The sequence below is a fragment of the Larimichthys crocea genome, chromosome XIII (genome assembly GCF_000972845.2).
Source record: "Larimichthys crocea isolate SSNF chromosome XIII, L_crocea_2.0, whole genome shotgun sequence".
Taxonomy (NCBI): domain Eukaryota; kingdom Metazoa; phylum Chordata; class Actinopteri; family Sciaenidae; genus Larimichthys; species Larimichthys crocea.
This window is the reverse complement of record NC_040023.1, coordinates 15,629,324-15,655,733: the sequence shown is the minus strand read 5'-3', so window position 1 is coordinate 15,655,733 and position 26,410 is coordinate 15,629,324. Positions and strand designations below refer to the sequence as shown.

Below are 26,410 nucleotides of genomic sequence, written 5' to 3'. Positions count from 1 at the left end.
TGTGTTGTGCTTCACCTGTCCGCCAACTCTCATACGTATGAAGTGTGTCGTTTAGATTTCAGCGTGTTTTCACACCTGTCTGCTCTGAGTGTGCATGAGTTAACGTGTTAACCCCGGGATATCACTTTATCAGCCCCTCTAACAGCTGCACATGTACCGCTCCTGTGCGGCCGCGTTGGACGCTCGGGAGCGCGCACGCCGCTTCATAGCAACAGTAGCGTCATGACGTTCTCTCTCCCCCCTCCCCCTCCCCTCCCCTCCCTGTTATGGCCGCTCGCAGTCAGGGGTGACAGTGAATGTGTGCTGGTGTTTTGGAGATGGACGTGTGTGTTTAGGTCGCTTGTGTTTTTGAAGGATGGCGGTGACACAGCTGCTCAGGCTGTTTATCAGCCGGGGAGCCGCTCGTGTCACGCTCCGCGCGCACAGGAGATACGGCAAGGTGCGCGAGCTTGTTGTTACCGTTACAGTGCAGGGAGTGAAAGCTAACGTTAGCCACCGGCGCGTGCTGCTGCCTGTCAGTCAGGAGCTGTTGTTGTTGTTGTTGTTGTTTGTTATGATGTGACAACCAGGCTGTTTTCTGCTGTGACAAACAAACTGCAGGTCTAATTTAACTTTATTTCTCTAATGTCTGCATTTAAAGTCGCACAGGACGTGGTGACAGGGTGTAGCACTCCAACCATGCCCTTCACTTCATCTCTCTGTCCTCTCTTGCATTTAGTTATGTACTTTCCTTTTTAAACAAATACAATATTTTTATTATTTTTTGCTAAATGCCTCCAAATTGACAGTTTGGCTTCTGGTTGTCAGTATTTATTATTAGGGAAGAGTGATGGAGTTAAAGAAATACATCAAACTCATTTATCAATTTATGACTTTATGTAATAATCTGATTTAGGAATGTAATCTAAATTTTCCATAATCTGCAGAAAAGAAAACAGTTTTAGTTTTATGTTCACTTTATTTCATCTTGTGTAATACATGTGTAAGATGAGATTTATTTTGTAGATTTATTTTTCTCAGGTGTAGTGAGAGAATTGGTATATTAAAAGCTATCTGTATTCTGTTGCTTAATTTAGAACAAATATAACTATGCTAAATATAACTTATGCTACACCTTGCCTATAATCTAAGTCATAGTTGGCAGAGTGATACGAGGTAAAACAGTGAGGTGAGGTGTGATGTTTATTGTTGCTTTCTGTCAGTTAGGAGTTGTTGTTTGTTCTGATGTGATAATCAGGCTGTTTTCTGTTGTGACAAACCAATTGCAGGTCTAATTTAACTTTATTTCTCTAATGTCTGCATTTAAAGTCGTACAGGACATGATGACAGGGTGTAGCACTTCCTTTTTTTTGGCTTGACAACAGTGCATTTCTGATGCAATATATACAGCACATTGTTTTATGAGTGACAAACATACCCCTCAATTTATTTTTTGACTAAATACCTCCAAAATTGACAGTTTGGGTTATGGCCGTCAGTATTTAATATTAGGAATGGGTGATAAATGAAATGCCTGGATGATGGCTTTCTTTCAGTTTATTTATTACTTCATTTATCTTAAGAATGAGATGTCAGTTTACCATAATGCAGGCATTAACCTGTAGAAAAGACAACACTTGAAGCTCAATTAATACATGTGTAAGATGAGATTTATTATTGTGAAGATTTATTTTATAGATTACTTTTGAATTGGCATCCTTTCATTTACAACCATTTCTATTCTGTAACTCCATTTGGAACAGGAACTACATTTTATGGTACATCTTGCTTGTAATGAAAATGATTGTTAGTTGAGATTGGCGGACTGATATAAGGTGAAACCGTAAGATGAGGTATCACGTTTGTCAGTCTTCAGTAGTCAAATGACCAAGTTGCACAGAAGAAGCTGTCCAAGTGTCTTTACTTTACTCACAGCCCAAAAAGTAATTCAATAACAGTCAAGTTAATAGTTAACACTGAGAGTAACTAGAGTTGCACATGCATACCCCTATTTACATCTTACTTAAATTATGCTATATTACTTTGCTCTGTATTAATTATGTTGACTATACTGTGTAATTATTCGTTCTGGTGCAATTTACTGCTTCATTGTGCAAATATATTCATTATTTACACTGTACAATTGTTTTTAGCTGGAGAATCTCTTTTTCTCTTTTTGTGACAATACAATCATACATAGATATATATGTGCATCTTAGTACACACCATGTGTGCATACAGCACACTTACTTCTGTGAAATAATCCAACATGCATATTCTCATACTTGATGTGCACTACTATAAAGGTGTATATAATGTATATACCTTTTTTTATGGAGTATTTTCTGCTGTAAAAAGTGAATTTCCCCAGTGTGGAATCAATAAAGTCTATTTTATCTAATATTAAACTTTATCACATTGTTTCATCACTATTTTGGTATTTGTGTATTAGTATACATTTAGTTACGAATTTATTCGGCATAGTTAAAAATTAATGTAGTCTTATAGTCCTGCAATAATGCCCACCGTCTCAAAGTTTAGAGAGTGTTTCATGGTCATTTTGGAGGCTGTAGTGTGTGTGTGTGTGTGTGTTTGTGTGTTTGTGTTAAATTGTGTTGCACTTGTGCCGCCACCTCGTCCTTTTTAACCCCTATCTCCATCTTTCTTTGCTGCAGGTATGTCCAGCTTTATCTGAGCAGCTGCGAGTCTTTGAGTCCCTCAGGGAAAAACGAGGCAATAAGATCAGAGCCGAAGCCACAGAAACACCCCTCAGCATCCGACTGGCCAACGGCCGGACAGTAAAGGGAACAGCTGGTGTCACCACACCCCTCTTTGTTGCTCAAAGTATCCGGTAAATACACAATGTCTACAGATACGTGTTCTCTTATTGTGTTGTTTTTACTGAAGTGATAGAACAGGGATATTTTTTGCATCTGGTTTTGCAGTGTGAAAGGAGCGCTAGTCAGTACAGTTAATGGGGAGTTGTGGGAGCTTGGACGTCCCCTAGAGACAGACTGTGAACTACAACTTCTGGGGTTTGACACAATTGAGGGAAGACAGGTAATCACATCTCTTTATTTATTTATTTCTTGCTTTTTGTTTTGCTTTTACTTTATCTAAAAAATAACATGGTGGCACATGTTTTTTTGTCTCGCATATCCTGTAAGTTGGCTCACTAGCTGTTGTTTTGATGTTTCCTCTCGAGTTAGTCCGGGTAGAGACTTCCTGATCAAAACAAGCCCTATACCTACTCTGTACCACGCTCCCTTTCTTAGGCAGCATGGAGGACAGGAGCGTGTGTCCTGGGCGGAGTGTTGGAAGGGGTCTTTGGTGCCGAGGTGTGCAGAGAAGGAGCATCAGAGTTCGGGCTTTACTGTGACCATCTGCTGGATCACAGGTAAGTTATTAATATAACTGTCTCATGGGACTAGGTGCACTAAAACGTAGTGATTATTATTTTTTTAATAATGTTGGTGGTGTTTTTTTGGCTTCTCTTCTTTGAAGTGTGCCCATCCTGACCTTGTTTTGTCTTGCTTTAGATGGATTCTATGCACTTATCTATCTATTATTATGTCCTACTATAATGACCCATTTCCCCCTCACAGGGATTATCATACACAGAGCCCCTGACCTCTTTTCCTTCCCCATAATCATCTTGAAGCTGGTGCTTTTTTTTCTTCATACACCTCTTGGCTGTGTATCACCACGTTAGATTTTTGTGCTTATCATGTCTTACCTGAATTCATCCTGTCCTCACACAGCGCCCTGTCTCTGAGTGATGTGGAGGAGAGATGTAAACAGGCTGCAGCCCTCAGACTTCCTCTGTCCAGAATGGAGCTGAATACAGAAGAGGTCCGGGAGCTCTTCCAGGTCAGGAATCCCAATATCACCCTTATAACAATACACCATTATTATTATAGCAGATATTTTGACTTAGGAGGAACAGCACAGGTAACTATTGCCACTAATTTACAGCTGGCTCAGTTAAAAGCTTCTACCAGGTCCATGAAGCTAAACTGAATGGACTGCTGTCATTATTAATATGCTTAATTACACCTGCCTGGAATCATGTTGAACAACATGTAGCAATCTGTTCTGGTGCCGTATATTATTGTAAGTCATCGCTCTGCCATGCTGAATCTCACTGTGCATGTAGCAGCTTGTGTGTTTAGTTGCCTTTTTACAACATGTGCGTAGCAGTGATATTACTCACTGTGTAGGAGTGGTTCCTGTTTATAGTGATCCATTGATATTTTCTGCTGTACCAGTGTTTACTCACTGAGGTCAGGCCCAGGTCTTACTGTGCTGCTGTCCGTATCAAACTGTGGTGAATTTTCTGTGTGTATTTCTCATAGAACAGTAAGCTGAGACTGCAGCTTGTTGAGGAGCAGATCAGTGGCCCCACCGTGACAGTATACAGGCATGTATTAACACACACACTGATGTCTGCATTAAAAGTCGTACATGACTTCTGAACTCTCATCTAAAGATTAAAGATGAATCTTTTCTATGTGTGGCAGGTGTGGGGACAGCTTATCGGTCTGCAACGGCCCCCTCCTCCCACATACAGGCCTCCTTAAGGTCTTCAAGATGCTCCAGGTGTGTGTGTGTGTGCCTCTTTGTGGGTTTCGTGTTCTCTCCTCTTTGTTTCCTTGAATTTTTATTGCACACCTGCTCCCAGATTTGCTCTGCACATGAGCCATTTAAACCAATTTCAGCTCTGGATTGATGGCTAGTCCCTTGAAAGCCTTGAATGTTGCATCTATCATAACTTGCTGCTTGGAGATGATGGGTTAATCTCATCTAATCTCTAAATATGTTTTGTTTGGATCCATTTGGCAATGTGGGACACATGCTGGGTAAATGGAATTTCACTCATATTTATTGATCCAGGGAGAGGCAGGAGTTTCCATACTGGACTGTCACGGCAGCAGCCAGGCTGGAAATATCAGCAGCAGGATGTTGTGTTTGTCAGAGTCCACTTTCCTGTTCTCTGCCTTTACAAACACGCTGCCATCCATCAGACGTACTGTCACCCTTTCCTCTTCTGGCTGACCCTTCACTCTCCCGTTCTCTGTTGCCACCTTGTTGTTCAATCATTATTTTCTCTCTCCCTCTTCTCCCCAACCTCTCTCTGTATCTGTAACATCCCAGCTGTCATCTGTGACCCTGGCCAATCAGACGGAGTCTACAGGTTTGAAACGTCTCTTAGGTGTTGCTTTCCCTGGAGAGAAGGACAAGCAGGAGTGGGAGAGGGAGCAGGAGGAGGCGAGGAGGAGGGACCACAGGCGCATCGGGACGGTAAGATGAAAATCTAAATTGGGAGAGGTGCATAAATTGTTTTCTCATTGTTAATGCCATGTGTATGTATCGCTGCACAGGACCAGGAGCTGTTCTTTTTCAATGACGTGAGTCCAGGCAGTTGCTTTTTCCTGCCTAAAGGAGCTCACATCTACAACACCCTCACTGACTTCATTAAGGTGAGCAATACTATCTGTGCACAGTCACTGACTACCTATGAACAACCTATAACAACCAATAATCTGACTGTAGACTAAAGAAAATTACACTGAAAGAACGGAAATACTTTCAGTTTTAAGCTTTCGGTTTCAAAAACAATCATCAGTAACAAGTAGAGGTGTCAGGAAATAACAATAAATATCTGCCATGTACACCAGCTGCAAAAACTCAAAGCTTCTTTTTGGTGCAACTCATCCTAAATACCGGTGGATGTCCAGGTTTATAGAACTATTCCTTTTATTTTTCAGTTTACAGGCTACAGATAACAGCCTGAATATTGACTGGAGACATTAACTCCACATTTTATTTAATTCAATTTGTGCAAAAGATTTTTTTTTAAATTTGTTATCAGAATAATTTAAGATTAAAACATGGAAGTTCAAACAGAAACACCACTTTAACAGCCAAACTAAGGATCCTGCCAGCATATGCTGCCGGTGTGAATTGATCAACATGTGTCATCTGTCCCTACTTCTAACTAGAGTTTAACACAGATCTGCGATTGCTTAACTTTTCAAAATATTTCAGCGTTATAACAGATCGGCTGCGGTATTGCCGTAAAATCCAATAGTCTGCTTTTTAATTGGCCGTCCCAGATTGTGAACTGTTGCCTTAATTTTCATTAAAGAAACTCAACGTAGTTATAACTTCTCCTGTACACTCTGTCACAGTGAATCTCTCACTTTCATTATAATCCTATTCAGTTGCTTATGCAACTCAGTTAACTTAATTTGATTATCCAAGCTCCAACTATAACTTTAGTTGGGTTTCGGTATTCAGAAAATGCTGTTGAATGATGTTTCCTTCATTGCCATAGAAATGTAATATTGTGCATACGTAAGGGATAATGAACAGTGAGTCAGTCATTGTTGTGAAATAAACTTGACTTGAACCACCCTGAAGCAGTTCCCAGAGACGTCTTGAATCATCCTTGGTGTACATTATCAAGCTTATTACACAATTACTTACTTAAGAAATCAACAATTTAATGCAAAATATTGATTTTAAACTTACTTAAGAAATCAACAATTTAATGCAAAATATTGATTTTAAAATTATTTTTATTGATTTCGCTGTTGTCCTTCTCAGTCTGTGATCACAACTGTGTCCATAGCAACTGAAAGACAACACCATACAATGTTGCAATCGACCAATCAGAATTGAGCATTCAACAAATCTGTGTAATAAATAATAAACATAGCAACACATGTTCCGTGTTGATCGTATCCTGAGGATGTACATGTTCACATCAGCCTGTCAGGATATTGCTCTTGTTAGCCTTCAATTATTGCTCTGTTGTGACAGTCTGACCCTGTCCCGCGCTCACTGTCACACATATCCTTCCTTCCTGTCGTCTTGCAGAGTGAATACCGAAGGCGAGGCTTCACCGAGGTCGTGACCCCAACTCTCTTCAGCACTGCATTATGGGAGCGCTCTGGCCACTGGGAGCACTACAGCGAGAACATGTTCACGGTGACATCAGAGGGCTCTCAGACCTACGCTCTCAAACCGATGAACTGTCCTGCACACTGGTGAACACAACCACACACACAACCACACACACACACACACACACACACCACCTCCTTGTGCTCTGGTGGCTTTGCAGAGATGAAGCAGCCCCTCACTCTCCTTTCTTGTGTTTTAGTCTCATGTTTGAGCAGCGTGTCCGCTCATGGAGGGAGCTTCCTCTGCGATGGGCCGACTTCGGGGCTCTGCATCGCAACGAGCTCTCTGGAGCACTGGGAGGCCTCACTCGTGTTCGGAGGTTTTGTCAGGACGATGCTCACATCTTCTGCACACCTGAGCAGGTACACATAAAACATATAAACATGCATAGACTGTTTTTGTTTCAGATTTTTCCTTTTCGAGGCCACACATTTCTTAATGTGCTGTAAGTGAGGTAGAAACTGTGAATGGGACACATGTGGCGCTGTATTACTGTGATTAGATGGGCTGTACAAATAACTCCTGAGACATTCCAGGAGGCCTCCGTCTGGATGAATGAAGGTCTTTGTCCTCAGACATTACACCTCCATATGTGCATCTCTGTGGCTGCACAGTCTGTGTGATCCTGATCCCCCTATGTAGTCCCTACATAGTCCATTCCCGCGATACTGATTGTGCTCCTGTTAATTCAGAGATCATAGTCACATGCTGACGATCACTTTGTTAGTTTCTGAAATACTAATTCAATCTCTGGACGTCTCCGGGCTTTACAGTAAACACGCTGGCAGATTTCTTTTTCCACCCCGGTTAGAATGTCTCATTATTTACATTATTTTGTCCCCTTGTCGTTTTCACTTCTGTTTTCCAGCTCGAGGAAGAGATTGTGGCATGTTTGGACTTTGTGAGGCGCGTGTATCAGGTTTTTGGGTTTTCTTTCCACTGTCTCCTGTCTACACGTCCAACGCCATGCCTAGGAGAGCCTGAACAGTGGGATAATGCCGAGCAGGTAAACACACACGTATACCATCACACACTTTTAATCAGATTTAAATACATTAGGGTAGAAAGGCCAAGCTGTGAGCTGGACACCGTTAACCACAGCTGGAGGAAAAAAACGAATGACATGTTGTAATGATGTCCACTTAACCCGTAAGTGATTCGAGTGGTACTTTCCAAAGGTAATCGGCTCTGTGTCGGGCTGCTGGGTAGATGTATATCTCTAAATCCCCGTGGACGCCTTTTTAAATAGGCACAGCGGCAATTTAAGCTGATTCAATTAAGTGTAATTGAACATTATAGATCTAAGCTCCCTCTCTCTCACCCACACACACACACACACACACAGACATGATGGCCATAATATGCATTAATGTACTTACATTATCTACTACACCTACTTACTGTCCTCAATGCTGTGTGTGTGTGTGAGCAGCAGTTGGAGAGGAGTCTGCAGCACTTTGGCGAACATTGGGAGCTGAACCCAGGAGACGGAGCCTTCTACGGACCAAAGGTCAGTGGGAAGGGCGACATGCAGTAAAGGAAACTGATTTCCACAGACAAGTGTGAATATTGTTTGTATCTATTAACAGCAGTGAGCCCTCTACACACTTTATTCACTGTTGAGTGTTGTTATTTATGCTAAAAGCCACTTTAAAGGAGTATATCAACAGTTTAGGGAATGCACTCTCTCTCTCTCTCTGGTGGAGAGTTGGACAAAAAGACACTGTCTGTATGTTAAATATAAAGCTATGGCCCGCTGCCTGTTAGCATAGCTCAGCACAAAGACCATGAACAGGGAGAAACGGCAAGCCTGGCTGTGTCCAAAGATAAAAACAAATCTACCTGGGGCACCCTGGTAGCTCTATGTTCAAGGCCATGGCCTTGCTGAAGCAACCAGAGTTCGACTCCTGCCTGTGGTCATTTGCCCCTCTTTCTCTCTCTCTGTTTTACTGTCTATCTTCAGCTGTCCTATATATAAATAAAGGCATAAATGCCCCCTAAAAGTATAGTATATTTAATTTGTTTAATCCCTACAATAACCATTGACATCCTGAGGTCTCCGATGGGAGCTTGGCAATTTTACAGAGATGACAAAACGGGATATAAAATTTTATTTAATGCTCTCTAGAGTTGTTTGTAGGTGTATTTTGTTACATCTGGACAGGGTTAAGCTGCAAGCTTTAGCTTAATACAAACATTTTACTGCATGCTATAAAAAATGTCAATTTAATTTTCCAGGGTCAGTTTATTTGTGTCATGTCACAAGTTAGATCGTTACACAGACGTCTTTGTTTTCTTTCTGGCTCTGCAGATACAGTTCAAACTGTCCCAGACTACAGGAGCTCCAATAAAAACACAAATGTGATGGTCGTTCATAGAAAAATGTATAGCTACTTGTGTTTTATGAAAGTGGCTTAACTCGAGGATGACCTCGGTTTTCTTTGAGGCGATTTCATTTTTCACTTGTGCAAGAAGTCAGTCAGCATCAAGAGGAAGTCAGCTTGAGGCAGACGCTCATGTGGAGGCACAGAGAGAGGAGGTAGGTCGAGTCAGGGTGTGGTTAGATCCACACTAACACGTTTCATCAAATAAATAAACATTCCTTACAGCCCCTAGCTAGATGCTAGGGTGTGTTGGCCACAATTAGCTAGATCAGCTCCTTTTGTAACCATTCCTGTCCACAAAAATGCAGTTTGCCCCCAGCAGCGTTGAAACTCTGCACACAGATTTTTGTAGATCTTGGCTGGAATATATTAAGTGAAGCGTAACGCGCTCCCTACGTGTTTCATCATAGATCGACATCCAGATCAAAGACGCCATTGGCAGACAACACCAGTGTGCAACAATCCAGTTGGATTTCCAGCTGCCAATCAGATTTGACCTTCAGTACGTCGGGTGAGTCATCCATCCCTGCATTTGGCTCTCGAACTTTGAAAACATTCCTACATCTGGTGTCATTTAAATCTGCACGTTGGCACTTTTGTAGCATATTCTTGGTCTGTTTGATGAACCTACATGCTCACTGTATACGATGACCTGTAATTGCTCATTAAACTGGCAGAAGTATGAACTTCACAGGGGCCCAATTGGATCATGAATGGTTAGTCCTTTATTGAATTTATTAGTTCAGGTGAACACGCTCCCAATTTCTGCCTTAAAGCTCCTGTTGCCTCTTATTAGTCTGCCCTACTTCCCTCATGATCTCCTTATATCAGTGATTTGACCACTCTGTTTTAGGGGTGAGCAGTAAGGTTAAAATCCTCATTTTATGTTGAAACATCAGTATTCTGGAAAAGCAAGTCAAAATTAAGAAACTGTCGCTGTTGTAGAAATGTGGCAAAATCATCATATCACCCAAATGAAACTGTATCGTTAAACCCTTTTATTTTTTATTTACATCTTTCTCTCAGGCGAGACGGACAGCTGCACAGGCCAGTGATGATCCACAGAGCAGTGCTGGGATCACTGGAAAGAATGATCGCTATACTGGCTGAAAACTTTGGAGGGAAATGGTGAGAAGTTTGTTAATAGTCCTGTTGAGTCAGATGAATTTTATTTGGCTGTAGCAGTTCTCTAAACCATCACCACCACCTCTCTCTTCCCGTCTCACCCAGGCCACTGTGGTTGTCCCCAGCGCAGATCATGGTAATTCCTGTGGGGGGCAACAGTGAGTCATACAGCAAACAGGTCAGTCTGTGATGATTTCCTTGTGGTAAATCAGCAGATAAAGTGTACCATCTTTACGGTTTCTTTTTTTCTTCCTGTCATTATTAATTTGCTCTTTGATGTGAGAGGCTCAGGGCAGATACAGTATTAAAAGAAGCGCCTCTCTTCTCTTAAGGTGGTGCAGCAGTTCCATGAAGCTGGCTTCATGGTTGATATGAATGACGATCAGGGAGCAACCTTAAATAAGAAGATTCGCTCTGCTCAGCTGGCCCAGTACAACTACATATTTGGTAAAGATGAACAATGGCATGAACTTATACTAAACCCTGTTAAGTTTACGACTCACACTCCCTATTCTTTGCTATTTCCCAAAACCTCACTACGACTGTAACATTTTATTGTTGTGTGTTTGTCCAGTTGTGGGGGATAAGGAGAGCGAGAGTGCAACAGTGAATGTGAGGAGCAGAGGGGGTAAACAGCTGGGGAGGAGGCCAACAGAGGAGGTGCTGACGTCCCTCACAGAGCTACGAGACAGCAGGAGCAACCTGGATGAGTTTTGATGATAAAATCCTGGAAATAATGAGTCACTGAAGTAATTAATGTTTGTTTTACATGTTCCAACTGTTGCACTTGTCTGAAGAGGCGGCTGCTAAAATTTATAATAAAAGCATCGAGCAGATTGTTCTTGATTTGTCCTTTAATGACATTCACTGATACTCAGACTATGTGTCCTAAAAAGTACAGAGAAGAGGTTTAAAGCTATTTTAAGATCACTATCGATCTAATATCAGCGTTGCTTGGCTACAGCTAAAATTTGTTTCCTGAAAGTTTAAATACATGCTTTCAAGTTTAAATATGCAAACCTCCCTCTTACGCAAGTGTGTGTCATGATATCAGAATAGAAAAACCAGGCATATCTTGAAAACACTGGAAGAAAGGGAGGCTACGGAGGCAGATTTGACTAAAATAGGAGAAGGAACAGCAATGTCGGGGCTGTGTGTTGTCATGTGTGTTTAGTGGAAACAGCCAAGTCAAGGTAAAGGCCAAAAGGTTTGGAAGTTTTTCTTTTTTAATTGAGGGAGGGCAGCAGGACGGAAAAGACATCAGTCACAACAGTGACACATAGGCCGAGGGAGGGAAAGAGGTCGGCTGGACAAAAGCGACTCATTCAACAAAGCTGGTTGTGAAACAGGTGAACTGGATTGTGTGTTTTAGTTCTTTTACGGAAATGATTTAGTGAGCGAGAGGGGAAAGATGAGGCCTCTGCTGTAAGTCAGACAGGTTGGAGGAAAAACAAAAAAAAGGTCAAGCTCAGATTAGTCTAAAATATTTCAAACTCACAGATGTAATAGCACATTAATACTCACAAGAATGGAGCTTGTGTATAGAGGAAATGCTTCTAAACCCTCCTCAGACTTGTTAGCAGTTCTAGGAGTGCTTTGAACATCAGCATGTTGGCAGCACTGCTGATGTTTAAAGTACACAAAACACAGACAGGGCTGATGGGAATGTCTTCAGTTTTACATGTGTTTGCTTATAAACCAAAGAATTTTAGTCTGTTCACTCGCTGTTAAGATATTTGACTTTTAACATAAGACATTTTCTGCAGTTGGTGCTTGAGTAAATAACCAAAGTCAGTAAGATTCATCCTAAGAGCATGAATGTTTGCTCCAAATTTCATGGCAAGCCATCCAACAGATCCAACTGAGATATTTCAGTGTGGATCAAAGTTCTCACTGACTATGAGCCATGGCACTAAATAAGCACAGAAGCATCATGATCTTTATAATCCACAAACCTCACTGAAGTATGTGGATCTTCTAGAGACTGAATTTATAAAAAAAAAGATGATGCTTCAAGGAAAATCTAAACATGTGGTTAGATACTACAAAGAGTAAGAAAGAACATATGTTTTTGGATATTTGGTGACTTTCCCTTTAAGACTACACCCTCATACTTCTCTCTTACTGATTTATTCTTGATATCATACCATATTAGTATTTATAGTACTCCTTGTTGCAAGCCAGTGCTCTCCTCCCGCTGTAGACTTTGTGCAAAATGAGAAGATAAAGCACGGCCCAGGCGGCACAGCTACCAGCCAGCATTGCACAGTAGTTGCGTAGTGATGACACAGACCATTAGCTCCAGTAAACGCTCAAATCTTTACTTAATAGATAACAATATCAGTCTCCCTTTGCCCTCCTCGCCTCCCCGCTGTTCCCACCCTCTACCCTTACTATCTTTGCACACATTCACAAGGCAATCCTTCATTCTACACTGGTGGAGTCGCAGAGAGTTCATAGGAAATTATTTTTAGCTGAAGGGGTTTACCGAAAAAGAAAGCAGCCGTGGGGACAGGCGAACAGTATACAGTGAGACAATAAAGAGGATTCATTCAGGGAGGCATAGATGGATATCTCCAGCAATGTAATATAAAAGAGAAAGTCTTCATGGGAAAACAATAAAGAAATGTCCATCTGTCAGGAGTTAAAGACTCTTGAAACATATTTTCTCATTCAGCTTCTTGCTACGAGTAATGGGTTTCTACTTAAGCGTAACATTTTCTGACTTGGAAGTGGTTGGGAAATGTTGGTTGGTTGTTTGGTCACAGGCAATTAATAAGTAATGATTATTTTCATGCTGAATGAATCTGCTGATCATTTTCTTGATTCATCTTTTTACCTAGAAAACACCAGAAAATCGAGCCATGTATAATTTGCACACAGCCCAGTGTGACGTCTGGTTTTCTCCATCCAACAGTCCAAAACCCAAATATGTTGAGTTGACTAACATTTATAATAAAGAAACGCATCAAGATGTCACTATAACCAGCAACTGTTTGGCATTTTTGCTTTAAAAAATTGCTAAAAAGATTATCCAATAATCAAAATAGTTGCTAAAATTTTAATTAAATCACCTACACCTCAAATCACACCCACGCAGGCAAACAGACTGATTGACTTTTTGACTCTTAAAACTCTAGTTTTTAACTTTAAAGTCATCAAATACTTAAGTATTAAAGCAATTCTTCAGGGGCTCTAAGTGTACCCTGCAATGGCAGTGGTAGCAGGAAACTGGGTAGAGAAGTATTTCCGAACCTAAAAGCAACAGTGACAAATTTTGAGATCACTGTTTTCCTGGAGGTCCGGTCTTCCTGGGGGGAGTTTGGGTGACGGTGACCCATGCAGGGCGGCAGAGCCAAACAGGCTGGCCGGAGGAAGATAAACAGGCTGCTGCTGTATTGTTCTCTGGTATCACTGAGAAACTGTCAGCCTGACTGATTGAAGGCTCAACCTCCCAAAATAGCCCCTGTGAATCTGGGCTGCCTTTCCCCTCCACCCTGTTATAAATAACCCCTCTCTCTGTGTGTGTGTGCCCTGTGTTCATGCTTTTAATGTTTGTCTGTGTGTGTTTTAGTGTAGGGGTAAGAAAGAAAGAGTGTGTGTGTGTGTGTGAGCAAAGACAGAGAGAAACCTGATCAGTGCCAAGGCAGCCTTAGAAAGTGAAGCCACTGAAAACAATAACAGGAGGTCGGTGAGACTGAGAGCCAAACAGTGACAGGGACCCAGCAAGACCCTCCACTGACCTTTTCTCAACACACACACACACACTCACACTTTAACACGCTTCCCAATATTCAGGCTCCATGAATTCAACTCATCGGTGCATGTGGCAATGCCTATGTGTGTTTTAAGTCTGCGATGTTTGGATAGGGGCTTGTAAATTACCACCTGAGGAAATATCACTAGATCATTTGGACTGTTTACTTTGTTCAACAGGTGTGCCCGAGGTAAATGTTTTTCATGTAAATATATGACAGCAGTGCAGCGTTAGATTACGCATTAAAACACTTCACACAGTGCTATGCAGCCTGGAGGGGGGACGGGACGGGACTCATTTGCTTGTTTGCTACAGTGCTGGGCAACAATCAAACAAAAAAATTCTTTCTTTTACATGTAAAACGGCGGAACAAAGTTGTCAGAAAGCTTTCTACTTCAACCCCAAAAACCACAGCCCACCCGCACTGCCTGGGCTAAAAGGCTCGGCTCTTATTCCCTCTCGCCAATTCCCTCTTCGTCTCTCCTTTCCTTTCCCCTCACTCTTCTGGGTCCAGTAACTCAGCTCAGCTCAGCCCCAACTCTCAGTTTATACAAAGAGTTTTTTGGGCATGTTGCTCCTTATTTGATCTGGCTGCTCTTTCGACCCGTCAGACCGTCTCCATGTTTTATCCGCCAGTGTGCCGTTTACACCTTTTGATTTTGGACGTGCGCTTGCAGTTGGCCTTAGATGAATTTAAAAGTAATAGATGCTCCTGCATGAACGCACTCCTGCTGAGCTGGTGACTGTGCCAGGCCGGGGAAGTCACACTCACAAAGACACACAGATAACTCATAACTCAGCACAGTAGTGTACAGTCTCTGCCTGGCCTCAGTCTGGTCCCAAGTATGTCTGCTATGCTCAACACACTGCTGACCTGATTTCCTATCCTGCTCTCATCAGAGCAGGATACCTAGAGAGAAGAGAGAGCAGACGGAGGGCCAGCGAGAGAAGCTTTCTTCAATCAAGAGGCTCTCTGTGTGAAAGAGGCATTCGGTTTATTGTTCTAGCCAACCTGTTGAATCGCTCTCAGGAGGGAGGAGTTTATGGGTTTAGGGGAAGGTCAGAGGTCATGTTGTCTCTCAGGGCAGTTTAGTAAGCGAGGAGAATGAACCTAAACCCCTCAGTAAATTTACAAATATTTACATTGCCATTCTCCTCCTGCAGCAACTCACTGTAAAAAAAAGGTTTTGCATGAGGAGGAGTGAAGAGAGGAAGGTTCAGGCGGCAAGCATCAGTTTCAAATTTGCTTGTGTGACTTTGTGCCAACCCATATGGAAGACGCCCATGCTCCGATATCCCATGCTGCTGCTGCTGCTTGTGTGAGGCAGACACAAAAAAATCATGGGACAGCTAAGAAATGTCTGAAAAGAAAACCCAAGGGTGGGACTCAAAACAGACTTCCAACATGATAGCTGCAACGTCCTGGTGTATACTGGAATCATGCAGACATGGCCATCTATCACTGCACAATCACTGAATAAATCTGAGATTATTTGCATATTTATTGCAGAAAGTTCAAGTTCAAGTTGCTTTTTTAAGTCCCTCAGTAGATCATTTTTTACCAGAGTGAGGTAATTCAAAAATACGTCCCTACATGATCTACTGTGCACAGATTATATCCAGAGCTTGTTGAATAAACGTTCTCTCCCTTTCCTCATCTCAGTATGCTGTGAAGAAACTAGTGCTGCCGCCGAGGGGAATAAGAGGAGGAGAGGCTGACCTCAGACTTTGACCTCAGGTTGTTTTCAGGATTCCTGCTTTTGGAGGGTAGTGTAACTTAAACCTGGCCGAGGGAGAGGGAGACAGACCGGTCAGTTCATATGAGGCTAAAAGAGTGGAGGGGGGTGCTGGAGTAAGCGGCCAAATCTTTGACATGGTAGATGTGGCTCTGGGCATGTTTGAAATGTTGCAGGGGTTTATCATGAAACTCAGCTATTTCATAATTGTTTATATGTATGATTGATGTGTAACCATTTCATCTTGATATCTTTGAACTCTGATAGTTGTGGCAGAGACTTTATTTGTAGTTGCATAACTATTTTAAAGAGTACCAGCTTCACCAGCTGTTTGCGTGTACAGTATATTTGTGTGTTTGTGAGTGCAATGCAACAAAGTAGTTCCATGCATGTGGCATCTTCTCAGATTACCGAAGACATCTTGTGTTTGGATTGCGGATAGATAAACAAGATTTTAATCTGAAAATTAACGAAATAGTTTAACACTTACTCTTTTGCTGAGATTAAGATGAGAATTTTGATGACACTCCCATTACTTGCCCATTCATTTTAAGCCTACAAAGGCTGGAAACAAATTCTTCTGAGTTTAATTAATCCGTCAACAACAAGTCAACAACAAGTCAACAACAAGTTGTGGTTTCACAGCGGGTTATTTTGGTTAGGACAGACATGAGAGGAGAATGTTCTCATCTAACTTTCATCACCAGAGCAAATAAGTATATGTCCAAAAGTGTTAGACGAAACAATGTTTTTCTGTATGCAGACATAGAAGTAAATCGATATCGATTTGTTTTTTCGTTTCCTATTCATACAGACTTTGCAATAAAGAGAAAGATTCACATAGTGTTCAGACCTCAGATAATATTTAGGGAGAATTGTTTCCATTGAGGTTGGATTACAGTTCAAGCGCAAGGCAGTCGACAGCCTCAGGGCCCCAAACGCCCAGGGGCCCTGTCCTGCCCAGATTTACCTTGTTTCATTTGTTAGTCAGTAATTTGATGAAATGCAAATGTGTGTGGGAATATGCACTATTCAGCCACAGTTTTAACTGAACTGACAGGGGCCTCTCTCAGAGTCCGGCATTATTATCCGGTCTTGTGGCTCTGTTGTGTCGAGATTTGGGCTCCTTCACACAAGTGAGTTGTGTTGAGCCTTACGATGTATTACTGCTCTGGGTCGGGTAAATAGATAGAAATTAGCTTTTGTTATTTTGTTTTGAACTAGTTCATATAAAAGTAGAATAAAGGCACTTCAAGTTTTTAAAGGGACACTTTTTCGCATTAAGTCCAGTTTATTCATAATCATCGTATGTCTTTGGCACTGAAGGGAGTTTTCCAAAATTTAGAAAAAGAAAAAAGCAACAGATTACATGTCTATGTTTTTTAACATGACTCAGTGGAGTTTGAAAGAAGTGGGCATTTAGGAGACAGGGGAAAACCTCTGACAGTATAAAGAATGGACAGCATGACGTCAGCTACAGGTTTCTTTTTCTTTCCTGCTCTGGCTGCTGCCATGTTGGTTGCCCTGCCTCTTCTGCCTCCTAACTGATCTGAAAATCGTATCATTGGCGAACCAGACGCCTGCGTGTTTAAACATCTCTAATGGCACCTACCTGTCAGTCAAAGCGGCCATCACTGTTAATTATGCATAACTTTAAGCCGTAATATAAAAACTGGTCATCATTTAGCTCAGTCCGCCCCATGTACAAAGGCTCAGTCCTTGCCGCGGTGGCCCAGGGTTCGAATCGGACCTGTGGCTCTTTCCCGCATGTCATTCCCCATCTCTCTCCCCTCCACATTTGAGTTGCGTTATGGGAAATGTAGAAAACTGAGTTTTTAAAGCTTGATCCAAACTAGTCAAGAGAGAGACTAAAAGTCAGAGATGTCAGCCTCTGCTGCATTCATTTCATCCATTTTTAGTCTGTCTCTTGTGAGACGACCTTAATCCTTAACACTTTTAACTGGGGCACTGTTTTCTCACAAGATCAGCTATCAGATGTTATCATTTGTAATAATGATTCTAGTACTGTGTCTGCCCAAAAGAATAATACCTTATTTGTAATAAAAGTCTGCTTCTGCAAGTATTTATCCAGCGTAGCAGCATGGCTCTAAGAATGGCACCTCTTTGGTCCAGACTAAAACATTTCAACAACTGGATGGACTGTTGATGAACCCCTGCCTTTTCCTGTAGCACCAACATGAGTGATATATGTGTGTTTTTAAGTGAACCGCCTCAACAAGCATTGGATGGATTACCATGAAATTTGTTACAGACAACAGAATGAAGCCAACTGACTTTTCCTCTAGCACCCCAAGCAGCTTGACATTTGTAGTTCAGAGTGATATGTCTTCAATGGACGAATGGATTGCCATGAAATTTGTTTGTTTTTCTTTACGGCCTCACAGAGCTGCTGGCATGGCTGTAGTCTGTCTTTTATCCGTTATATCTAGCACAGGAATCTAAAAGTAATGCATTCTTCACTGATGGCTGTCAGATCTGTCATCGCTGACCAACATCTCCATAAATAAATGGGACAGGAATTCAGCAGCAGCAGAAACACCGGCTGTGATACAACACACGGTAGTCTATAACCAATCAACCATAAACATACCGGAGCACTTATTACCCAGCTGCATCGTTCTGCTCTATCTCCTGTGGCCTAGTGTCTCTTGTGCCAAACATGGCTGCGCTGTGCCAAGCCGTACCATACATGCCTGTTCACACAGACATGAATCTTGTTGTTGTTATGTGTACATATGTGGCACCAGCAGCTTCTATGAATGGGCAACAATTGCTCTTTGTATGAATAATTGGAACAAGGTTATTTCAGCAGTTTCGTCAGCCAATTAGGGTCCAACAGAGCCGACCTCTCTCTCTTTCTCCCTCTCATGTCCTTGTCTCACCAGTGACGACTACAACTCCTCATTAGAGTGCTTCACCCATCGATCCTCTTATCTCCCTCTTTTACCCTTTTGAACCCTCAGATTTCTTTTTATTCTCCTCTGTAATGATCTTCCCACCTGAGGCTCATCAATCAACTCGCAGTTTTACAGAAATTCAAACTAAAGTGCTTTTAGTGGAAAAGTATTTCTCTCAGCCAAATCCAGACCGGACTGTAAAGATGTCAGACGTTTTCTCCTCTGGCTCTCTTCATCCTTTTTAGAGCACACACGCCCTACTTTGATCTGGACCCTGGCTCAGGACTGGTGGTATGGAGCAAATATTGACTCCATCTGAGCCAGACAAATCACACCCCCTCCTCCTTCCTGCGTTCTTTCTCTTTCACTCTCCTTTACTCTTGCTCAGTTCCCGTCTAATCTGCCATTACCTCTTTCTCTCGAATTCCCTTTCATCCCCTTTCTGCTGCTGCCTTTCTTTTCACTCCCTTTGTGTCCCCGTCTGTCAGTCTCCCTCTCTTCTCTGCAAGAAGCTTCTCAGGATGTCTGTACTGTTGGATCACTACTCTTCTCCTCTTCTCAGATGTGTTAGGTGCCTTCACAGACATCAATTCATGGCTTTCTCCATCTCAGTGTGACGCTAGATTGGATTCTACACTGTCCAGATTGAAACAAGTGCTGTGTGTTGAACTACTTGCTACTGCCCTAAGCCTGGAACATATTTTGGTATCTGTAAATCTTCAAACATGCACAGGCAATGTGTGAAGACATCTATAAAGGCATGTGCCAAGATACTTTTATGTAATGTTCATGTGTGCTACAGCCGGCTGCCACATTGACAAAACCAGACTACACAGAAACAGGAAAGTCAATCTGTTAATGGAACATCCTTTGTTGTACTTTCACCTTCTGGTTCTGTGTTTTACTGTCATGTTGATGCAACCTCAGTGCTTCTGGATAACCAGCAAGTGGATGCATGTTTGATGCACAGATTTGTTGTAGTTTTACAGATGTGCACACCAGCTGTGATGTAAGATATAGTTTCCTCACAAGACTAAAGCCGGAGTTAAGCTGCATGGTACTGTCTCTTCATGTGGATGAACACGCCTGACAAATCCCAACAACAAGTTGCGCAGACCAGTGCATCAAACAAGCTAACTCATCATATTCACACAGTGATTCTTTTTCTCTGACGTCCTCTTCACAATTAATCAGCAATGAGTAGACAGTTCGGGTTAGATAGTGAAGAGCCAGAGTGTGTCCAAGGTGCGTGTTGACATTTCAGAATTAAATCACGCCTTTCCTATTGTATCATGTAACACTATCAAATGAAAATATTAGCTTGGCAGTGGTGGGATGCTGACGTTGGCTGCTGCGTTGGCTGCTGTGTATCGAATATGCTGTTCTACCTTGATATATGTCCCTGTGTCCTTCTGGTTTTTCAATATTCATCGTCTTTTCAGTCAATGATCAATCAGAAAGATGTCAAATGAAACTATGTTTATATGACTTGTAACCTGAACTGACATATGAGCTTCCCGCCCTTAGTACGACATCAGAGGAAAATGGGCACTGTGTGAATATGACGCATTGGTTAATCCAATTCCTTTTGGAAAGCCTTTTTGAACGAATAGCGGAAAAAATCTAAAAACTTAAACATTACATAAGTTGAATGTACAAGTATACAAGTAACTGAAGAAGCATGTTTCAGGAAATGTCCAGGATCACCCAAGCTGTGTTCTCTGCAAACCAAAATTTGTGCCTTTCCATCAAGTAGATGTTGAGATAATGAAAGTGAAAACTACACTAGAGACGTGTGCTGGAGGAACATTCAGGGATTTACCAAAGTATAATGCATAAAATAATTGTCAAACTATTTCACTTAAAAAAAAAACAATAATCTTGACCTAAAGTATTCGTCCTCTGGAGAGCATGAATGCCTGTACAAAATTCATGAGTATGTATCCTGGAGTCTTTTTCAGTATGGACCAAAGTGGTGGACTGACCGACAAAACAAAACAATACCTAGATGGTAACACCTTCTCCTCCCTCCTACACAAAGATGATTACATTAATCTTTGTTAAAGCATGTTTCAACCCTGGCTCCTCCTTTGTCTGTAAGTCAGTTTGAACTGAGCTCTTCTGTTATCTTTTCTGGAGCAGTGTTTCATGATCATGGATTACTGTGGTCTAAAAGTAGTAAATGATAACCATCAGACATGTCTTCACATTTTTCCCCTCTGTTTGACCTCTTTAACTCAGTCCATCTTTCCGCTGTCTTCACGGGAATCAGCCTGCGGAGGTTCAACGCCCGAGCTCCGATCATCTGTTGGTCTGAAGAAGCCTGGAGGCCTCATTAACTTTAACAGTAAAGCAGCAGTGGATTGTGGGCCTACTGTGTCTGGGCCTGAGGCTGGGGTGTGTGTGTGTCTTTTCTGGAGGCAGGGTGTGTGTACATGCATGAAGTTTTTCAAGTGATATATAACTCCCACAAGGCCCTGTTACTCTGATCTGCAGTGCCATTACTCAGATCAGCCAGCCAAAACAAATAACAGATCAGCTGCTACAAACGGACCTCCCCAGACACACACACACACAAATATACCACATCTGTGCATTGTGGTGACTAGTTGATATAGACATTTCGCTTATCGGGGTTGTGTGGTCGGTGGTGCATGTCCGCCGGCCAACACTAAAGTTATTGCTTCTTGGGGATCCAGAAAAAGAGAGATAGGGAAAGAGGGTGGGAGGAGGGGATCAGAGGGCTAAAACTGGTCACGGACCACTGGTGGCCATGGCAATGACCTCTGGCTAATTGTAGTTACTGATAGACATGCTGCTTAGAAGTACTGAGATATCCATTTCACTAATCACACGCACCCTAAGCTACTGCATGTGTGTGAATGTGTGTGTGTTAACCTCCGGGAATCCACCCTCGTCATTCTTGCTACGCCTTTACCATTAACTTTTTTATTTTGACAGATCAAATCTTAAGCCTGCTCTGTAATGTGGTTTAAGTCTTCAGTTGTTGGCTCTCAGCTGGCTTTGAAGTCTCTAATCTCTGTCACCATCGCTGTGTCCATGTTTTAGGATGCATGTCCAAGAAAAGCAGCAGGCTAACCCAGCTCTGGGACATTTCAAACCCTGGGTGTGTTAATATGCATTTAGACCATAACTCACTATGTACCCACCCTCTCATTGGCCTCTCTCACATTTCCACCATCTCGCCTCTCTTCGCAGAGGCAGTGGCAGCAGGGTGCGAAACGTTAATAAGGAGGTTCAAGAAGGATCAGAAATGTCCTTGAATGTGACCGACCAACTCTTTAGGCGTTGTTATGTTGATGAGCTGGGCTATGAACTCCCAGAGGACAGGCTGTAAACAATGTTTTCATATTTCTCTCTGACTCTTTTCACTTGCTCATTCATTCATAGCTTTCTCTCTGACTCATTTGAGCTCTCTGGGGTTTTTTTTCAGAATGAAGATGTTTTTTATTATTTGTCATCCACGCAACCGTGCCCAAGCCTGAGGGGCTTAGAAAGACACCACTGTTTAACATAAACCAGATCCAGAACACAGCACATACATTTGAAAATGATGCTGCAAAGAGTCCAAAAATAAAGAAATCAAATGTTCAGATCTTTATGTTTACATCATATATACATATTTGCAAATAATAACACACAAAAGACCTCAATAGATAAAAGTAGAGTACCGGTGTACAACCTTGTGCAAGAGTTGTATGTTCCTAATTTAGTTTCTAACATATTTTCAAACTATTTTTCTTCAAACTTGGATCAAATCTGACTTTACATTCCAACTTTCCAGAAGATACACAACATGTCAGCATCTTTAAAAACTGAAGTGAAGCTCTTTATCCCATGCAGATCTTTGCTTTTTATTTTTTATTTTTATTTTAATTCTCCGTCCACCTCTGTGTCACTCTTTACCTCCCACTGTCACCCTGTGGGCTGCATTTGCTCCGTCAGTCTGGCTGGGAAGGTCTGTGGATTACAACCAAATCAATATTGTGTAAACAAGTTGGAATCAGGCAGTTTTCACATCTGCTTCAGACCACAACCAAGAAGAGTTCACAGCCCACACGCACACACACACACACACACACACACACACACATATATATACACAGCCACACAGAGTCATCATTCCCACTCAGAAGCAGTATGTCTCTTGGGTGCACTTATCTCAGCTCCAAATTGGTGGAGCATGTCTGTTTTCAAGTGCTAAACTGTGATTAAACAGTTATGAGACAACACAGTCATGTTTATATCATACAAAAATATCTTCTGCAGAACAACTATGTTTTCAGTAAGTGCAACAGCCATATTTCATCCATGCTAAATATAAAATAATCATTTTCCACTTTCCTTTTTGCATTTTCCACTTTGTTGCAGAACAATTAGTGTTTGTATTGGCACAATAATAAACCCACAATGCTTTGTACTGCCCCAACAAAGTGTCGCTGCTGCAGATGCTGCCAGCTCACGGCTGTTTCCGACAATGAGTAGATCATTACTACTGATCAGGGTGACCTAGTACAATGGTGCATTCTTATGTTGGATTGTGCAACTAAGAAAGCGGCTCTGAGAGTTATTATAGCTTAGTCAGGGCCCATAGTGGTACGTGTTTGTGTGTGTGTGTGTGTGTGTGTGAGAGAGAGAGGGGCAGTGGGAGTGTATGGTTTATGCATGTGAGGGCGAGTGAGAGAGTTGTGTAATCTGTCCATTTCGTGTCTCCTGTCTCTCTCTCTCTCTATCTATCTCCTTCCCCCCTGGCCCCCTGGCTGCCAGGCGTCACACCAGTTTATAATAAGGACCCAAAAAAAGTTGTCGAGTGAGAAAAAGGGAGAGAAAAAAAACGGAACCCTTCCCACTCTCCAAAAAATCACGGGGAGTGACTGTGACAGGAGGAAGGGGACACACGCACACACACTGAGAGAGAGAGAGGGAGAGCTTGAAGAAGCCTTCGCCGGGACCTCATCACATTTCTCTCAGGACAGCGCGGACCGGAACGGACCACTAACCGATCATTAGACTGGACTAATAATCAATATTGATTAGCAGCGGAGTGGGAGCGGTTGTGTGAGACTCTTGGAGGAGCATGCAGCTCGGTTTACTATTCAGGTAAAAACTTTTTTCACAGCAGCAACCTGCTGCGTCTCTCGGTCCGCTTGTACACAACACCACATGAGAGGGGGGGTCTGCATCCTTCTCTGAGCGAGCATGCTGTTTATGTTTCTGAGTGCTGCTGAACAGATTTTAAGTTGTTTTGTTTTGTGGCGAACTTTTGGCTTTTACGCACGACGCCTTCTTGTTGCGCACCGGGCTTTGGGTAGGATATATGATAGGAATTTACCCGAAGGCATCTGGATTTAGGTTAGAGCTCCTCTCTTTTCTCCTCGGGGCGGATTTTTTGTGAGTTTTCCTCCCTGCTGCATATCTCTCTCTCTCTCTCTCTCTCTCCGGCGGAGTTTATTCTACAGTGTGCCACTGTAGCGGCCAGGGAAACGTGGACCCGGGTAGGGGGTCGTTATTTCGGCCTCAGCGGCTCTGTTGTATAGGACTGTGCGGGACCTTTGTCTGTGTTTTTCGGGGTAGTTATGCAGTCTGGTGTGGGTAAGTTTCCAGAGACCACGGCGGTGCACCACACTGGGAAGAAGGGACCAATTACCCTGACTACATGTGGCCTGCGGACTGGTGATTGTGGTGATGGGTTGGTTCTCGTGGCGAGTGCTGAAATGTCCATCTTAGCAAATCGTTTAGTATCATGTTCAGGCTATTTTATTGGCAGATGAAGGGATGGTATTCCACTTGTTTCCAATGCACTTGTCTCGGCAGTTTTATGGACATTGTTAAGCCACAAGTATGGACAGGACAGCCAGTCGAGTACATTTATTTGAAATGTTTCACCATGAAGGGGGAAAAAAAACAAAACTTTAAAGGGTCAGTATGAGATAAAATCACCTTTCCAAATAAACTGCACACACTGCTGTAGTGGCTCATGCTTCCTACAGAGATTTCATGTCAAAGTTAAGGACTGGAGCCCAAAATTAAAGGAGACATTCAACACTATCCCACACCATAAACTACATCCTTTGAACATCAGACCTCAAATAAAAAGTACCTCACTGTACAAGGTGATTCTGGATGTTGTGACTGATTGCGCCTTGGAGTGTGGTGGTTGTTGTGTGTGTGTGTGTGTGAAAACCACATCCTCAGGGTGTGTGAAGTCTCAAAGAGAGGCACGCAGAGGGAAAACATACTTGCTGTTTAAACCCATTAGTTTCTTAGTGCCTCCCAGGCTTCCCCAGATTGATTGAGATGTTTGCATATGAATCCTGAAGGGAAAAAGAAACTTGTGTTCACTCTCTCCACCTTTGAGCCATCCTGTCACCTGTAGTGGGGAAAGAAAGTGGTACCATGGGTTGCTAAAGTGCAGTTAGGTCACTGGAACATTTGATAGGGTGTTCACTCAAGACTGTTTTTAAACTAAATGTACATCTGGGGGAAAAAGGTTCGAGAAAGTTGATGAGCATTGGAGAGAGAATAATGAAAGTCTCTGTGCGTTTTGCAGCATATACCAATTTAACGTTTAGGTCATGGAACAATCGTGTCCTTTACAAAAGACCTTATTCAACCTGTTGATATTTAAAATCCTGTCACTTCTTTCACCCCGCAGGCTCTATGTGCTGTGGGGATTTGTGGTGGTCACGACCTCCGTGACCAAGGCCGCCAAGAGGAAGGTGAGTCATCAGCTCATTATATGTGAGATTCACAGACAACAGGATTACTATAGAGGGGTGAAAGATCAGGACAATTAAAAGGATGGGTTCACATCTTTTCACAGTGTCCCTTTCACAGTAAAACTATCCTGACAGGCCCTTTTATTGACGCTACAAATGTTCCTCCTGTCCATACTGGCTGCGAAAGAAATCCCTTTGAAAGAGATCGGGGATGAAATCCAGAGTCATAAATATCTGTAAAAAATGTTTAAAGATCAGCCATAGCTTATGTGAGGCCAGTCAGAGTCACTCAACTTAATAAATGGGTACTTTCCAGAGTTTCCAGAGTTTCTGGTATGAAATTCCCTCTTTCTGTACTGTCCATCCATTACAGCTAAGCAAATAAACACTGCTTGGAAAATGGGGAATTTTAAACTAAAATTATCATAATTTTGGAACAAACCCAGACCCTTGCTTCATCCCTGCTGAAATTGAGATTGAATTTTTGTTATAGATAACCATCTGTTCATGAGTTACCTTTGACAAAAACAGTCATATTTCCTCCTTTGTGTCAGATCATTAATTCACGGTTTTAAACGGATTATTTAACTCAACATTCTATGACAACATGACAGCAATGACAATCTCGCTCAGTGAACCTCCTCCTAAATCTGCCGCTCCCCTCAGCCTCAGCTCATCGTTTAGCTTTCGTCCACTCTCATTGCTCTCATGGCGACTCTTTCTGCTGCAGCAGGCAGCTGTTTTCAGATAAAAAGGTCTATAAACACGCTAACTGCTCAGCAACAAACAACAAACATACAGC

The 26,410-nt window shown here is 42.3% G+C and overlaps 3 protein-coding genes across 5 annotated transcripts in view; all 3 read left to right on the top strand.

Annotated features, from left to right (window-relative positions):
- The window catches only part of rprd2b (regulation of nuclear pre-mRNA domain containing 2b), a 19,753-nt gene extending 16,969 nt beyond the window's left edge, over window positions 1–2,784 (top strand). For all 3 annotated transcript variants that reach the window (XM_027286293.1, XM_010756461.3, XM_027286291.1), the window contains exon 11: window positions 2,655–2,784. The gene's annotated coding sequence lies outside the window, so the exon portion shown is untranslated. The remainder of the gene's footprint in view (window positions 1–2,654) is intronic.
- A 6,548-nt stretch (window positions 2,785–9,332) lies between these two features.
- tars2 (threonyl-tRNA synthetase 2, mitochondrial) lies at window positions 9,333–11,293 on the top strand. The gene is made up of 6 exons (XM_019253954.2): window positions 9,333–9,487; window positions 9,743–9,843; window positions 10,359–10,460; window positions 10,563–10,635; window positions 10,790–10,904; window positions 11,032–11,293. The coding sequence occupies exons 1-6, from the start codon at window positions 9,374–9,376 to the stop codon at window positions 11,172–11,174; spliced, it is 648 nt and encodes a 215-aa protein (XP_019109499.1). The 5' UTR covers window positions 9,333–9,373; the 3' UTR covers window positions 11,175–11,293.
- Window positions 11,294–23,621: 12,328 nt separating this feature from the next.
- Window positions 23,622–26,410, top strand: part of adamtsl4 (ADAMTS-like 4) — a 37,729-nt gene continuing 34,940 nt past the window's right edge. Inside the window, exons 1-2 of the mRNA XM_019253957.2 lie at window positions 23,622–23,989; window positions 25,545–25,608. Coding sequence (XP_019109502.2) covers window positions 23,967–23,989; window positions 25,545–25,608 — 87 coding nt within the window. The 5' untranslated portion in view covers window positions 23,622–23,966. The remainder of the gene's footprint in view (window positions 23,990–25,544; window positions 25,609–26,410) is intronic.

Bases quoted from the DNA above. Each gene is read 5' to 3' on its own strand.
- tars2 (XM_019253954.2), top strand. From the start codon at position 9,374: ATGACCTCGGTTTTCTTTGAGGCGATTTCATTTTTCACTTGTGCAAGA. The intron at 9,844-10,358 runs GTGAGTCATCCA...TCTTTCTCTCAG, and splicing joins TTTGACCTTCAGTACGTCGG to GCGAGACGGACAGCTGCACA. The intron at 10,905-11,031 runs GTAAAGATGAAC...GTGTTTGTCCAG, and splicing joins CCAGTACAACTACATATTTG to TTGTGGGGGATAAGGAGAGC.